Raw genomic sequence first — 17,471 nt, forward strand, 5'->3', positions numbered from 1 at the left:
TTGCCATTGAATGCCATCTGTTCACACCTCTAATCTTTCTCAGGACTTTCATATCTGTAGTCTCTAGTCTTTGGTCAAGTGTTTTACTTCTAACCCAGCTCTCAGATCCATAAAATTAAAACTGGATTGAACACTGTTTTGCATACAGCTAATTTAGTGTTCCTCTCTCATTCCATATGAATTTATTCAATTGACTTCCCACCATACCAGCTTTGTTGATTCTGTTGTCTATTTCCATAATTAATTTACCATCTTCACTAAAAATAATGCCTAATTAGCTGAAATGTTTTACTTGTTCCACAGGTTCCCCATTCACAACACAGTTGACATTTTCAACAATTCTACCAATTTTCATTGTCTTTGCCTTTTTAATGCTGACCTTCATACCATATCTATTACAACAGTTATTCAATTTAGTCAGGGAATCTTGCAAACTTGTATCAGATTTATTTAGAAGTATGACATCGACCATATAAAGCAAAGAGCTGAATTAACATCTCCAATTATGATATCATGTTTAATACCATTTTCCTTCATAATGTGATCATATAGATAATGAATAACAGAGGGGATAATGTACATAGTTGTCTCACACCAGATTTAACATTAAATCATCTTCCTGTACTTCCTTCAATTCTAAATGTTGACTTACAACTCAAAGACTAAGTATTGCTTGATATAATGCTCCATTGACACCATATAACTGTAGCATATTGAGTAGCTTCTCGCTTGGCAGCTTATCATATGCCTTTTTCAGATCTACAAAACTCAAATAGAGATCTTTGTTATATTCCGATTATTTCTCCACCATTTGCATAAAGTGAAGATCTGATTCTGACAGCCACTATTTGGCAGGAATCCAGCTTGTTCTTCACCAAGCTTTTCTCTACAATTCTTCTCAACCATTTCTCAAGTATACTTGCATATATCTTACCAGAAACACTCAGTAGAGAAATACCTCTGTAATTCTCACATTCAGTTTTATTTCCCTTTTGATATATGGGTACCATGAGAGTTCTACTCCAATCATCTGGAATTCATCCCTCTGTCCAGGCATTCTGAACTATGAAGTGCAGCCACTGCAAGATTTTTATACCACCATACTTCAGCATTTCTGGTTGAATATCATCTACTACCACTGCCTTTCCATATTTCAAGCCTTTGATGACTTTTTCTACTTCAAGTATGGTTATGTATTCCTGACTGTATACCTGTTGAGTGTTTTTTTACCACTGTGCTATCACTGCTTGTTTCATTTAGCAATTTTTCGAAGTAATTACTCCATACTTCAAGGATATCTTTTTCTCCCGTTTTCATATCACCTTTATCATCTTACAGTACTCCTTCCTCCATCTCTAAGCTTCTTCAATAACCTCCAAAATATTTTGCCACCTTCTTGATATTTATTTTCTATATTCTTGCCAAAGTCCTCCCATGACTTTTGTTTAGACTAGTTTTACACACTGTTTAGCTTTCTTACATTTGTCTCTGTATTCTGTAAGAGTAAAAGCTGACTTATTTGCCAGGAACTTTTGATATGCTCTCTTCTTTTCCTTCATTGCCTCTTTAACTTCCTGTGTCCACCATGGAGTTCTGATTTTTCTATCCTTGCAGACAACCTCACCATGTTTCTCTGGCAGAATCAATCAAGGTTTTCTTCAAGGCTTGCCACCGAATCTCTAAAGTTTGGTTCCTGTTCTCAAACTCTTTAATTTTTTCTTCCATAATCTTTGTGTATTTTAGTCTACAGTTCACATCTGAGAGCTGCTCAACTTTTATTCGCTTTAAAACTTTCTTACATGTTATTCTTTTCAATATGAAATAAAATTTTATCCTGCTCAAGACTAAATAGTGATTACTTCCAATTTCAAATCCTCTGTACACTCTGTTTCTAAGAAAATTTCTGATTCTAAGAATAGTCTCTCTAAGAATCAGCAGCAGCAGCTCTCAGGAACCAACCAAATCTCAACAAATATGGTTGCATTAAGCTTCCTAAGATTTGGGAAACGCTTATCACCAGAGGTCCCACTTTACATTCCAGGCCACCTATAACCCCCTTAGAGAGCGCTCCACCTAGATAGGACATTAGTGTCACTCATGTGGTTGGGCTTAGTATTGTGTGTTATTTGTTTTTGATGTTACATTAGTTTTTTTTTTGTAATCCCTGAAGATGTCTCATTTACTGAGACGAAATATATAGGAAGTGTTAAATTCTGTTTTAATCATTTCTGAGTGCTGTATACAATCCATTAAGCCTCCAATATGATGTCCTCACAGCACTTAAGCCTCTACACATGGAGAAAACATCACTATCAACAATAACATAGTCAATGAAACTTATCTTAATCCTTGCCTCTTCTCTCCATGTAAATTTGTGGACATTTTTATGCTTGAACATGGTGTTAGTAATAACCAGTCCATGTCCTTAGAGGAAATCCAACAGGTATTTGCCATTATTATTAGCTTTGCTCTTTTAATAATATCATTTTCCTTTCTAATATTTTCAACATTCTTTTGATGTCATCTGTTCAACTGTTAATTTTCTCAGGATTCTTAAACTCCAGTCTCCAGTCCTTATCAAGGGTTATTTCTAACTAACTCTAACATTCATAGGTTAAAACTGATTTGAACACTGTACTGCTAGTTTCATGTTTTGGGTAATTTTCTGTTCTCATAAATTTATTCAGCTGATTCTCCTTATCAATTTACTTATTCTATTACCAACTGCCAAATTTAATTTGCAACCTACACTAAAATATACCTAACTGATATGTTTTCTTATTCTACAAGCCATCAACTAAAGTAGCTGATGTTGCCCATGTTCTTGCTTAACTTCCTGTTTCCTGTGGTAATTACTGATTTTTAATATATTTGATATTGCAGTTCTTAAATTTGGTTTAAAATCTAAAAGATTTATTGGAATTTACTGAAAACAATATCTGCATAAAGTAAAGAACATGATTTAATATCTGCTGTATTATCATTAGATTTAATAGCTTTTTTTTCATTTATTTATAACATTTCCTATAGAGATTATAGCAGGAAAGATAGTGTCACACCTGCTTTTAACATCAAACCATCTTCCTGTATGTCATTCAATTCTAGTTTCAACTTAAGTATAAGCTATACTTCTATAATAAATAACTTTTCTCTTAGCACCATATAATATGCCACATCTCATCATTATCACTAACAAACTCCTTATACACATCCTCAAAGAATATGCAAGATAGCATGATAGTACTGTGTGATTAGGTTTATATTATTACTATCTTCCTATCAACAATTTTCTCCGAATTAGTCTGAAATTTGTCAGGACTCCAATACTGTCAGATCTTACATTCTAGTTTTCTAATAAACTCAACTGCATCAATTCACATATAACCTGATTTTCATCTGGATTTTCCTGCCATCAGACATCTGTTTTGAATGAAGACTGTGCAATTTGTTCACTTACCTAATTTTTTTTCAGAACTCTCATATCTGTTCTCTACTCTTTGATCAGGGGGGAGAAGAAGTCCGACCACACCTCCTCACCCCTCCCCCGGACTCTTGAAGCTCTTGACCAAATTTCTTATGGTCCGATTTCAAGGTGACTAACATGGCAACAGCATCCAATTTTCTAATGAAGAGTCAACTGCCCCAATACTGAACTGACACCCACTCACATCTTTGCCTGTCCAGCAATTGCAGTGGTCTTGAAAGAAATGGATCATAATCCTGAACAACAGCTCTATACAAGCAGAATCATAGACATGGCCAGAGCAGTGCAGGGAGCACATGGAGGCATCTAGGACTCTTCAAAGGACAAAACAACAACTCTTTGATCAATTTATTTCTAACACACCTCTGAGAACTATAACTTAAAATTGGTTTGAACACTTACTGGTAGTTTTAGTTATTTAAGCTAATATTTCTCCTATTCCATATAAACTTATTCAACTAGCTACTCAACATATGTTTTGCTTATTTTATTAAATATTTGATTTACCATCTTCAATATAAATATCTAAATACCTGAAAAATTTTATTTGTTCCATAGGTCCACCATTGAGAATGCAGTTGATGTTTTCATATACTTGCTTATTTTCATAGTTTTTGTTTTGTTATTGTTGATTTTGCCGAATTTGTTCTAGAAGCTATTCAATTCAGTTAAAAAATCCTGAAGACTTATACTGGAATTATTTAGGAGTATAACATTATCTGTAAAAAAGATGAGTATCTCCACTTTTTACATCAGGTTTAATGCCACTTTCTTTGTAACATGATCTAATGTAGATGAAGAATAACAGTAAAGATAGTGTGCATCCTTATTTTACACCTAATTTTACATGAAACCATCTTCCATACTATCCAACTCTAACTGCTAACTTAGAACCTAAATATAAACCACTGTTAGATCTGAAATAGATGACTTCAAACTTTACTTGACGTCACCATTCCAGAATCTAACCAATTAACATAAAAACATACTTACATACTTATCCTTTTAGTGCAGTATAAATATGTTTTTGTTTATAACAACTTCCTATATGATGAACTGTGAATTTTGTGAATTTTAAAGTTTTATATCTAAGTGTCTAACATGAATGTAAGTCAGAAAAAGGGGAAAAATAAGAGAGGAATTATTAATGAAAAATTGTAAGTGAAAGAATATGTACTATTCAGTAACATAGGGCAAAGATCACCCTAAATACTGTAAGATCAGGGTAAGTACCCACGGGCATCACATCTTAGAAGGCATCGTAACACATACGTTCCCCGAAACAAGAAGTCCCTTATGTTAATCGGTGAAGTCACCTAAACGGAGACCAATGGGAGAGACGATAATACATTTCAAACTCGGAACGGTGGCGCTCTAGGAGAGCGAATAAAACCCGCGACATGGAAGCAAATGACCCCCGTTTTTTCTTGTTCCCGAGTTTTTCTCTCCGTGTGCTCCGAGAGTTCGTCGCGGTTCAGCTCTCATATTTGAGGGCTGACTTACGATAGAGTTCAGTATGACACCACAGTAGAGTTTCAGCAAGACTAATTGCAGGCGTCCCCAGGTAAGCATGTGTAACCCACGTGGCGATAAAAATCGAGACAACCAGATTCGAAACAAAGAATGAAGGACAGCAGAAAACCGAAGAAAGAAAGTAGATAAGTACTCTCACTTATTCTAGCCCCTTTTGAGAATCGACTAACATTTAAAAGAACGCAATCTGAAATACGTATTAAAGGAAAGAGTGAAGAATTAAGACCTGTGTAAATGACTATGTTTTCTTGAAGCGAACTTTAAGGACTTTCAATCAGATAGCGATTCTGTTATGTTTATTCCGAGAGAGGTTATATAATGTGTTAAAGTACCTTAATATCCAAAATGAGCTGTAATCGTAAATGTAATATGTATTGAGTTATTGAATTTACTGATATTTTGAGGTAAAGTACTAAAATGCTTTAGGACTGAGAGAGTGAATGAAAGGTAGAGGTTTAACATTAGATTTGATGATCAATTTAACTTGTATTACATTACTAATTGAATTTAATAAATGTTTTGATTCCTTAATTATATGTGTTTCTGATCATGATGACTGACCCTTCATAAAATATCGAACCTAAGAACGTGTGTGTGTGCGGGAATACCCCAATTGAAAGTAAGGGCACAACTGCAAATAACAGTAAAATTATGCCAGAGAGCCCAAGTTTCTAGGAATTAGATTTATATTGTTAGTAGCACCTGATATTCTGTAATTAACCTAAAGGAAGAGTCTATCTCTAACTTTAAGGCTCAGGCTGGTGCAGTAAAAAAATAAATTTGCCTGAGTGATCAGGATAATTTATAGAATTCAGGGAACAGGTAAACTTCTGGCAGCCCTTAAAGGTTAAGTTATATAAGTAGGAGAAATAAGAAGCAAGACATAAGGCTTAGTTTATTATTAATGTGGATTGCATAACAATATCGCAACCCACTTAACATGGTGACTCATGCAATAGAATTTGATACTGCAACTGTAATAATAAATGCTAAACTTGAATAAGTTGTCCCAATATATCAATGAGAAAGATACAAGATACACATAAAAATATAGAAGAAGGGACGACACAACAAATGGCGCAGCCGACAGAATATTGATTGTATAAGGTTTTAAGCAAACAAAAGGATAAATTCAAGAAACAGTATATTAATGTATGATAAGATCAAACTGACTATTTAACAATAGAAGAAAATACAATTCAACACCACGCATTGAGTAATGTCAAATACACAGTTACATAGTACCCATCCTCATGGTACCTCAGCCATATGCTATTGCCTGAACATAACCATTTTGTATTTGTTGCTTAGAAAATTCTCATCTGTTTTTGTTTTATTTGTTTCAGTCATACCTATTATGTCAATATACTTATCCAATTCTTCTACTGGTTCCATTTCTTTCCCATTGATGCTTCTTACATTGATAGTACCAATCTTGAGCTCTGCTAATGTTGAGATTTTATATGTTCCAGTAGCTGACTGTGCTGTTTACCCTGGTTCCCCGATGAAAAATGATGGGGGAGGGGAGCTTGTTTAACTGGGCGACGCCTTAGCCAGCATGAAATTCTGTCATGTTGTACCATCGTTTTACACTGTGGTTTAAGCCAATGAGAATAACATTTGGTCGGCTAAATCTCAAATTGCCAGCCCACCCTCTATTAGGTATCTATCTCCAGTTAGATAATAGAGTGCACTACAAGAAGGTGAGGATTAAACATTAGGTCAGAAGCCCTGGTTGATTTTCCATTCCTTAGAGGGCTATGTGGAGGCCTCCTCCCAGTTATACAGCCTTGATCCTTAAGCACCCCAAAATCAAGGTCAGCAGGACAAAATATACGGTTGGTTGTTTCTATAAGCAACCAACCATACATTTTGATGATCTGGAAGACGTGGATCAGCAATTTAATACAATGAGTGCAGGTCGAGTGATTATTATGGGGGGGGGGGGGCCTTCAACTATGGATATAGATTGGAAGAAAGAAAGATCACATAGCAGGAAGGAAATAGAATTTATACACATACTGAGAGATAATTACTTGAGGCAGCATGTGATGGAGGGGAACTTGGGGGTTAAAGAGAAGAGGTATATGTGGACACTGCAAGGCAGGTGATTATGAAAAGCTTAGGACAAAACTTGAAGCTGTCATGGCATAAAACCCTGAAAGGGAAGGATGTAATTAGGACATAGTTAAGAAGCATTTAGAAGAAGCAGTATTAAATTATATATCTAAAGTAAGGAAGGTTTAATCAGGTAGGAGTAAGATGGATGAGTAATGTCATTAAGTGTGAACTTCAGAAAAAGAAAATGCTGTGTGGAGGTAGGGGAGTATATAAGGAGAAAGGTAACCAGAAAACTCATGAACAGTACAACAGTCATTCAAGAAAGATGGTCAGCATGGTAGTAATTCTTGTAGAATTACTACCATGCATGGTAAGGAAGGCAAAATCAGATTATGAGAAGAAGCTAGCCAAGCAGACCAAACGAAATCCAAAAAAGTTATTTCACTATGTGGCAAGTAAGAGGAAGAATAACCTTAATGAGTGCTAATGGTTACGAGAAGACAGAAGAGCAGATTTAAGGCCTTGATATGTCCACATCTGGATTACTGTGGTCAGGTCTGGTCTCTTTAATTTTTTGGGGATGAAGAAATGGCAGAGAGGATTCAGATGCAAGCAACCATGATGGAACATATAGACCAAAGGTGTATGAGCTGCAAAGTTGGGATATGATAGAAACATTTAAGTTACTTAAATTGTTTTATAGGATTGATGCAGAGGAAATATTTCAGCACTTTGCTAGACGGGCCAAAACAAGAGGTCATCAATGGAAGTTGAATAAAGGTGTGGTTAGTAGGGGTCTGAGGACTAGATTTTTTGCTTGGAGAATTGTGAATGAGTGGAATGGTATGCAAGAGTCAGTTGAGAGTGCTGTGTCTGTTAATGGATTCAGGGAGAGGTATGATAGATTGTGCTGATAGTTTGGGTCTCCTGCGATGAGTCTTTGGACTCCATCTGTTCAATAATATTAAGACTTAAAAAGCAAGCTTAAACTACAATGAAACTGAAAAAATAAGGTAATCAAATTTCAAATCTGATTAATTAACCTGTAAATAAGGAGACCAAAACATAAATAGCAATATACTTACTCCACATCAGTAATTATACTATGGCACTCATCACAAACTCTGACATCAAATTCATAACCCATTATTGGAATGCTACTGCGATTGCTGCTACATTTATCACAAACTGCTTTACCGCATTTTCTACAGTGATGCTGAAAATATTCAAAGATTTTTTTTGTAATTCATATAAAGCAATATGAATTATAGACTTGTACACTGCATTTGTTTGTATCTGAAACAATTATGAGTTAATGTTTGTGTTGTGCTAATTGGGGAGGGAGGGGTTAAAACAATATCCTGCTTGCACAATTTTAGATCAGAATATTTTCAGCTAAAAATGTGAAAGTTGGGTTATTTACTGCTGGCTGTTCTTCACAATAAGCAAGTGAGCAAGCTTTGCTGAAACTAAAAAAAAAAAAAAAAAAAAAACCCTCGATTTCCTACTATCTTATAGAGGACTAAAGTGACTTGAAAAGTGCTAATTTTAGTATCTAGAATAACAGAGGAACTGAATTATTTAATCCTTAGTCCACCCACAGTAGAAATGTATCGCAGGTTCACAGTCTTTCAGGAACAAGATTTACATTTATATATATACATGAGGGCGGTCTGAAAGGTTCTCGGCCTAACAATGAAAAAACAAATTTAGAATTTCAAAATTATTTTTATTTTTCAACATAAGACCTTAAGACTAATACATTTATTGCAGCAATGCTCCAGCACCATTATCCCATCCCTTTAGTGGTTCTCAGTGAGATCTGCAAACTACCCCTCTACAGCTGCAATCACCTCTTGATTCGAAGAATATCGCTGACCAGAGAGGAAGAGTTTTAGTTTTGGGAAGAGATAGAAGAGGGATCCATTTCTGGGAAATACAGTGGATGTTCCAACAATTCATAGTGCGGATCACTTAATTTTCCCATTGCTAAAACACCTTTGTGGGCAGGTGCATTATCCTGATGAAAGATGATTTTTTTTCTTCTGCAAACTGTGCCTTTTCTCATGAATTTTTTTCGTCTACCTACCTACCTACCATTCGGCGTATAGCCCAATGTGAGTCTTAGCTTCCTGAATTTTTTCATCTAGTCTGGTTAAAAGATCGAAATAATATTTCCCGGTCATTGTTTTACCCATTTCAAGATAATTAATAAACAAAATGCCTTTAGCATCACAAAACATTGAGGCCATGACCTTTCCTGCTGATGGAACCGACCTTGTCTTCTTTGGCTTCGAACAGCCAGCTTCTGTCCACTGTTTTGACTGCTGTTTGGATTCTGGTGTATAATGGTGAATCCAAGTCTCATCCCTAGTAATAAATCATTACACAAGATCAGTTTTATTCTTGTTAAAATGCTCCAAGAACTGTTCAGAGATTTTCATGGGAGTGTGCTTCTGATCTGCTGTGAGCAAGCATGGCACCTATCTTGCGTAAAGCTTTTTCATAAGCAATTCTTCCTGCAAAATATATCCTACACGTTCTTTTGAAATGCCTATAGTCTCAGCAATTTCAAGCACTTTGACTCGCTAGTCATCCAATACCATATCATGCACTTGATCAATGATTTCTGGTGTTGTTACACTTTTTGGACGTCCTTCACGCGGATCATCTTTAGGGCTGGTACGGCCACATTTAAACTTGGCAGCCCATTTCTTAATTGTCGAAAGCGAAAGAGAAGAGTGCCCATAAACTTTTGTTAACTTCAAATGAATTTCTTTTGCCGCTAAACCTTCTTTTACAAAGAATTTTATAACCACATGATACTCAATTTTATCCATTTCAGGGATACAGACATCGCTTTTGTTTCAGACAGCTATATATACAAAACTAACTACTTGATAGAATGACTTGCAATTTCACATGGATGCTTATGACAGATGTACCAACTTAGATAAAAAAAATTCTTGCCAATAATGTTGCCACTATGGTCGAGACTGAGAACTTTTCAGACCACCCTCGTGTACGTATGTACATACCACAAACATACTTTCCCAACAATACCACAAACGAAAGAACAGCTTTAAATACAACCACAATGTTTTAATGTTAATTATGTAAAGAGACTCTCTATGATGTTCTTAGTTTATTTAAGCTTCAGTGTTTTAGTGATTTTCTTTTTTCTTTCTTTTATAATGTCACCTGATGAAGGCTGTTACAAGCCGAAACTAGTAGTGTTTTAATAAAAAATATGAATATATATATGTATATATATATATATATATATATATATATACATATTTTTCAAAAAAATAGATTTAATGACTCCAAGACCGACATAACATATAAAGATTTTAATGATAAATACTACTAGTTTCGGCATATAGCAGCCTTCTTCAGGTATTTATAAAGAAAAGGAATACTAATAAACATTGAATTATTTAAACAAACAAATTTCAAGCACTTTGACTCACTAGTCATCCAATACCATATCATGCACTTGATCAATGATTTCTGGTGTTGTTACACTTTTTGGACGTCCTTCACGCGGATCATCTTTAGGGCTGGTACGGCCACATTTAAACTTGGCAGCCCATTTCTTAATTGTCGAAAGCGAAAGAGAAGAGTGCCCATAAACTTTTGTTAACTTCAAATGAATTTCTTTTGCCGCTAAACCTTCTTTTACAAAGAATGGAATATATATATATATATATGATTACCACTACTACTATTAACTCGTAGTTGGGATATGCTCATTTTAATATAACCTGACTAAAAATACAAGAATTATAACAAATTGAGGTTTATTTGAAAATGCAACATATTTCGTCGGGATTGACTTCATCAGGCGTTAAGAACATAGAAGGCTATTAAAAGATACTGAAAAAAACATTGAGACACTCTAAAGCTATAATATTCAACTGTAAATTACAGTTATTTATAGTCCATGTTAAAGTTCTATTGTTGTACACTTGTGCATGTGTGGAACCACGCGATCTCCAGTATCTGATAGTAGAGCTGAAAGAGTCAGGCAAATTATAGCTGAGATTATTGTTCATATGAAGAGGGTCCAAGGTGATTTCTTTTGACTCGACAATGCGGCGCTCTACCTCATCGTGGCAAACGTGTAGGTTTGAAGTTGTTGTCCAATTTACTTCATGTTGGCGGCTTTCGTTGTTCGTGTTTATTGAAAACAGGACATGGCCTGATAGGGCAGTACTATAGAACCAGAGCTACTACCCTATCAGGCCATGTCCTGTTTTCAATAAACAAGAACAACGAAAGCCGCCAACACGAAGTAAATTGGACAACTTCAAACCTACACATTTGCCACGATAAGGTAGAACGCCGCATTGTCGAGTCAAAAGAAATCACCTTGGACCCTCTTCATATGAACAATAACCTCAGCTATAATTTGCCTGACTCTTTCAGCTCTACTATAGTCCGTGTTAAAGTTCTATTGTTGTACACTTGTGCATGTGTGGAACCACGCGATCTCCGGTATCTGATAGTAGAGCTGAAAGAGTCAGGCAAATTATAGCTGAGATTATTGTTCATATGAAGAGGGTCCAAGGTGATTTCTTTTGACTCGACAATGCGGCGCTCTACCTCATCGTGGCAAATGTGTAGGTTTGAAGTTGCTGTCCAATTTACTTCATGTTGGTGGCTTTTGTTGTTCGTGTTTATTGAAAACAGGACATGGCCTGATAGGGCAGTACTATAGAACCAGAGCTACTACCCTATCAGGCCATGTCCTGTTTTCAATAAACATGAACAATAAAATTTCAATAAACCTCAGGGTTTAGTGGCTGGCTGGCGCAGTCTTGGACCCTCTTCATATGAACAATAATCTCAGCTATAATTTGCCTGACTCTTTCAGCTCTACTATCAGATACCAGAGATCGCGTGGTTCCATACACGCACACAATAGAACTTTAACACGGACTATAGCTCAAGTTCATAATAACTGTAATTTACAGTCGAATATTATAGCTTTATAATTGTATAGCTTTAGAGTGTCTCAATGTTTTTTTCAGTGTCTTTTAATAGCTTTCTATGTTCTTAATGCCTGATGAAGTCAATCCCGACAAAACATGTTGCGTTTTCAAATAAATCTCAATTTGATAGAATTCTCAGATTTTTAGTCAGTTTATATTAAAATGAACATACACACACACACACACACACACACACACACACACACACACACACACACACAATAAATTTCTTATAGATATCAAAGAATGTATGTACCATTATCTTCTGGCAGAATTTCATCGCATCTTCTAAAGCACTGCTAACTGTACTCTGGATCATTAATTTGGTCATTTTTGCTTCAGATGCTTGATTGGCTTAGCTTTTATACCAATTCTGTTTAAGTGACAATTCTGGTTCTGTTACACTTTACTGAATATCAATGATTTTTTTTTTTTTTTTATATACACGTCTTTGCTAATTAATATGGTTCTGATACTGATGCCATCTATTTACTCCTTTAATTTTTCTGATATCTGCAATCTCAAGTCTTTTATTTCAAACCCAAACTTAGATCCATAATAAAATTGTTATATACTTTTTTGTTGTCTGTGGTCTGTGTGACTATGTGACTGCCTTATTGTTATATCTCTGTCTTTACTTTAACTTTACAGTTAACATTAATTTTTTGTATCACTTAATATCAGATATTCGTTTGCCGACAAATTTGTATTGATTAAAGACTGCGCCAGCCAGCAACTAAACTCTGATACAATATCCAAGCGTACTTAAAGAAAATATAGGGATCATGAGGCATGCAGTCGTGGTCCCGATTCTTATATCACTATTGGTTTCCCCCTTAATGCACGGTACGTAAGTTTTCAAACGGTAGCTCAATCCACAGAAAGCATGACAAACTCATTTGATTGTATATAAAGAAACACATTTATTATGGCACAAAGACAAGTATACATGTTAATCAAATCCTTAATCTTAAAATAGTCTGGGTTCCCTTTACTTAATCACATCCAAAACTTCTATATTATAGTCCCTTACTTGAGATAAATTTCTCACTTCCATACGTACATCTATTCTCAGACTCTTATAACTAAGTTACCTAATACCATCACATGTAATATTGCATAGATACATAAGACAACTCATTAATTCTGACATGAACTTCTCTAGGGTAATACTTCTTATTCTTACTTAATCCTCCCTCCAAAATTTTAGCTAACATTTAATTACGTCCTTACCATATAACATTACTGTTCCTAAATTACACAAACAGTTCGGACCTCACCTCCTGTTCGCCTGGAGCCTAATATGCCTTCTTCTCAACCGCAGACAAAAGCGTCCAAATCGCAGACTGTTCTTATAGCACTACACGGAAATAGCATGTTTCCTTAACTTCAGCTTCCTCACTCCACGGTCACTTTAATCCAACATTTAACATAAGAAAATCTTATGCTTACCGTTCTTGCCTTGAACTGGATATTCTGGTCTGCTTACAGTATCTTCACTGATGGCGGCCTTGCTATTCCTTTGTTTCCATACAAACCGAAAACACTCATACACAGATTTGAACACTGACGATCTCATCAGTGGCTCTTTCTTCTTATGGATATGAATACATTGTAGTTGCAGCCTTGGCCCACGTAGCATACATAGTGGGGGGGATTCTTGCTACATGTGGCGGCAAGCTCTACACAGTTCTCCGACAGGAAACTAGGTGCTGATGATACCCGGAGATAAGAGAGCAATTCGAATCCCCACCGAAACCTTTATACCTCAAAACAGCTCCCTCACTCGGCAGTGTCGTCACGCATACGGCGACTGCCGATTGGACGCCGTGGTCACGGACTGTTTTTACATGGCTTAAAACATGCTCTAGCTTATACATATTTACTTGGCAATTTACACATGATTTTATATTCTAATTCATTTACAACTATTCTCTATTAAACTCATGGGCTATTTTAACATTGTTCAGAGCTTACATACTTGGATATTTACATGTTCTTGGGACATTAGTCGGTACATTTCCCATCCGGAGGCATAAGCATGTTCTTATCCACTCCTTCTGAGGTAACTTAATGTTGGGTGGGAAAAAAGTGACTCATCGTTTTTTTTCCAACACAACAAAATCAATTTAAACATTATCATGCATAATTATTTTGGTCTCCTGGTTTAATTTTCTCTATTCTTCTACAGAAATATATTCAGTGGGTTTCCTACCATACTAGTCCTATTTATCCTATTATCCACTTCATATTTAATTTGCCATCTTTACTATAATTTGTGTCTATAATAGAGCTAACATGTGTAACCTATTCTATAGATCTGAGAGTGCAGCTCATTTGTTTATTTTGTTTCTCTGCTCTGCCTATTTTAACAGTTTGTATTTTTTTCATTGCCGATTTCCACATCAAAATTTTACTAGACTCCTGAAGAAATGCAGTAGAATTAAGTGAATAATGTCACCTGCATGAAGAACTAAGCTTAATATCTCTTACTTCTATTAATTTTTTTTATTTTTTAAGCTGGTTTTGGAATAGTCCAGAAACAAGCACAATGTTTATAAGCTGAAAGATCAGTCTTTCAGCTTATAAATATTTCTCGAAAATTCTAACTCATATTTTGTTGCAAATTATAAGTTAGGATTTTGTTTCTATTTCAAGAAAAGATTCCCCCCCCCCTCTTGGAGATAAATTCCATTGCTGAAGACAAGATCCAAGTAATTAAAGGTTGTTATTTAGATGAATTCAAACTATCATTTAATTCTTTCAATTCACTCAGATGAGATTTGTTGACAACTTCATATACTTTTTCATAATTCCCACCCACAAAAGATTGTAAACTTACAATACATTAATACTGTAGGTGGGTTAAGAGCTTTTTAATCAAATGTGGAACTTTTACAAGCTACTAGGTCTCTAATAGGAAGAACAGTTGTCTCACACCAGGTGATGAAGTCATCTCCTACCTAATGCTTGCTTTCATTTGATGACAATAAGTTTTAAAAGAGGTATACCGTGAGTAGACATATCGATACAAAATTAATAACGGAAAAAACTCACGTACAAAGATTATTTAATAGTATAATTTTTAAAAAAATTATAAAGAAACGTGAAACTCTACTTCATTCTCCTAACTTAAACAGATCCGACAGCTTACGTCTATCCCCTTTATGGGAGATAGTATTTTACAAATCAGCTAATCTTTCCTAACTTTTTTTTTTAAGGAAATTTATCGACCTTTTTAGTTATCTTACACCAGCTACTTAGGTGGCGCTTTTTGGAATTGTCAGTTATTGTTTAATTCGAGCTTAATATGTACTGAAGATGCCTGTGACACACAGGCGAAAATTATACTATTAAATAATCTTTGTACGCGAGTTTTTTTCCGTTATTAATTTTGTATCGATTTGATGACAATGGCTTGTCCACACTACAGAAGCAATAGGTTCATCATTCAATAATACCAATCTTGTGGTAATGGCAAAGCAACTGCAAATAAGATTATGACACCACTAAACTATTACTTAGTGAACGTTTTCTCTAACCAGTTTACCATGCTGAGGAAAGATAACAGAAGTGGCAGAGTCTCCAGGAGTGAAAACTCTGCCACTTCTGTGTGACCTGGGCCAATAACCTTCACATGAAAATCCCTTATAAAGGTTCCTTATGTCCTATAAAGGATTTGAATCCAGGTATTTTCAAACAAAGAACAAAAATTACATCATCCTCACAACTGCACTAGAAATGCTGCAGCAGGTGTTAGAAGATCTAAAGAGTGAAATATTGATCCTGCATAAGATTCTAAGTTTGGAGTACTACATCAAATGTATTAATGGAAAACTTGGATGTATCAAAGAGAAGTAATTACCTTTTACATGATCATCTGGTTTACTATAAATCATTGGTATTCTAAAAGTCATAGACTGGCATTTTTGCTAAATTCATTGAGTTAAATGAAATTTAAGTGATGCTGATGTACCACTACTTAACACTAGTAAAAATCACACACACAACAGATGCAGTCTGCATTTGTTTTATAGCCTCTAACTTACAAAAAAAAAAAAAAAAAATAATAATAATAATAAAGGAACATTGGCATGTATAATAACTTTATGAGATTTGTTTATGCTATTGTATTCCTGATATGGACATGCTCAAAAAATAAAGTTTTAATTTACTGACCAATGTAATTATAATTACTGAGATCCAACAGTATTCTCTCCAGTTTTAATATTTTTTTAAATTTTAAGTTTTAAATCTAAATTTTTTTAAATGTTTTTTTTATCTGAAAAATTCAAAATTTCTAAGAAAATGCTTTGCTGTTTGGTTTCATTCTATATATATATCCTTTTATGTTACACTTCCCTGCATCATACTGTCCCTTCCCTTCATATTTTTTAGCATAGTATCTTACACACATTTCCATATATTTAGGTTTACGGTCTGGAAAAACTTATAACACTAGAATCATGACTTAACAACTGCCTTTGAATAAGCAAACAGAGAATACATTGCAAAAATATTTTTTTTTAAAATTGCTGTTTTTTCTAATGAATGACAAAATTAACAAATAAGAAAACAAACACTTTAGTTTCACAATATATTTAGCTTGTTTCCATTGCAAAGCAAGTTGTTTATAGGTTTAAATGTTACCTGAATTTCTTTTATACTGCTACAGAAAGAAATTCAAACTTGGTTTCAATGTGAAGACTCACTGAAACTATCCAAGTAATTTGAGATGAATAATAGCTCTGCTAGTTTTCAAAGATTTGGAAGACAATAACAACACAAACAATCCTAAATTTAGTTAAGTAATATGAGAAGATATATTACACTCTTGGAAACAATGTGATTATCCAGAGTTAAGGAAATTCTGTGACAAGTAAAAGAGATAAGCTAGTAAAAAAAAACGGAAGTACAGGAAAGAGGTTTGATGTTAAATCAGGTGTGTGACAAGAGTGCACATTATCTCCACTGTTATCTGTATGGATCATATTATAAAGGAAAATAGTATTAAATCTGATATGTGAAACTTGGTTCAGCTCTTTCCTTTATGCAGATGATGTTATACTTCTAAATAAATCTAGCAAGTCTGATATGAAAATCAGCATTAAAAATACAAATACAGGTAACCCTCGTACAACGCGGTACTTATACAATGCAGTTTCGATAAATAAACGTGGTCTACAAATTGTAGTAACCCTTTATCTTTTCATATTTTTTCATCCCACGAATTGAAAATCAAATTTTATCTTTGTTAAATTTGCTTCTGCCGGTATCGCACGTGCATGTCAATTGTTTACCATATAAAGTGTTATTGTTGAACATTGTCTTCGTTTCCTGCAAGGAAAGCGCATTAAAAATCATAAGTGTGTTAATCTCAAGCTGAGCACTTTATT

The 17,471-nt window shown here is 34.7% G+C and overlaps 1 protein-coding gene across 2 annotated transcripts in view; it reads right to left on the bottom strand.

Moving 5' to 3' along the window:
* Positions 1-17,471, bottom strand: part of Wdfy2 (WD repeat and FYVE domain containing 2) — a 151,888-nt gene that overhangs the window by 15,483 nt on the left and 118,934 nt on the right. For both annotated transcript variants that reach the window (XM_090410882.1, XM_090410883.1), the window contains one exon: positions 8,164-8,294. In XM_090410882.1, coding sequence (XP_090267008.1) covers positions 8,164-8,294 — 131 coding nt within the window. The remainder of the gene's footprint in view (positions 1-8,163; positions 8,295-17,471) is intronic.

The sequence above is a fragment of the Typopeltis vanoorti genome, chromosome 21 (assembly GCF_054136105.1).
Source record: "Typopeltis vanoorti isolate ZY-2024b chromosome 21, IOZ_Tvanoo_1.0, whole genome shotgun sequence".
Classification (NCBI taxonomy): domain Eukaryota; kingdom Metazoa; phylum Arthropoda; class Arachnida; order Uropygi; family Thelyphonidae; genus Typopeltis; species Typopeltis vanoorti.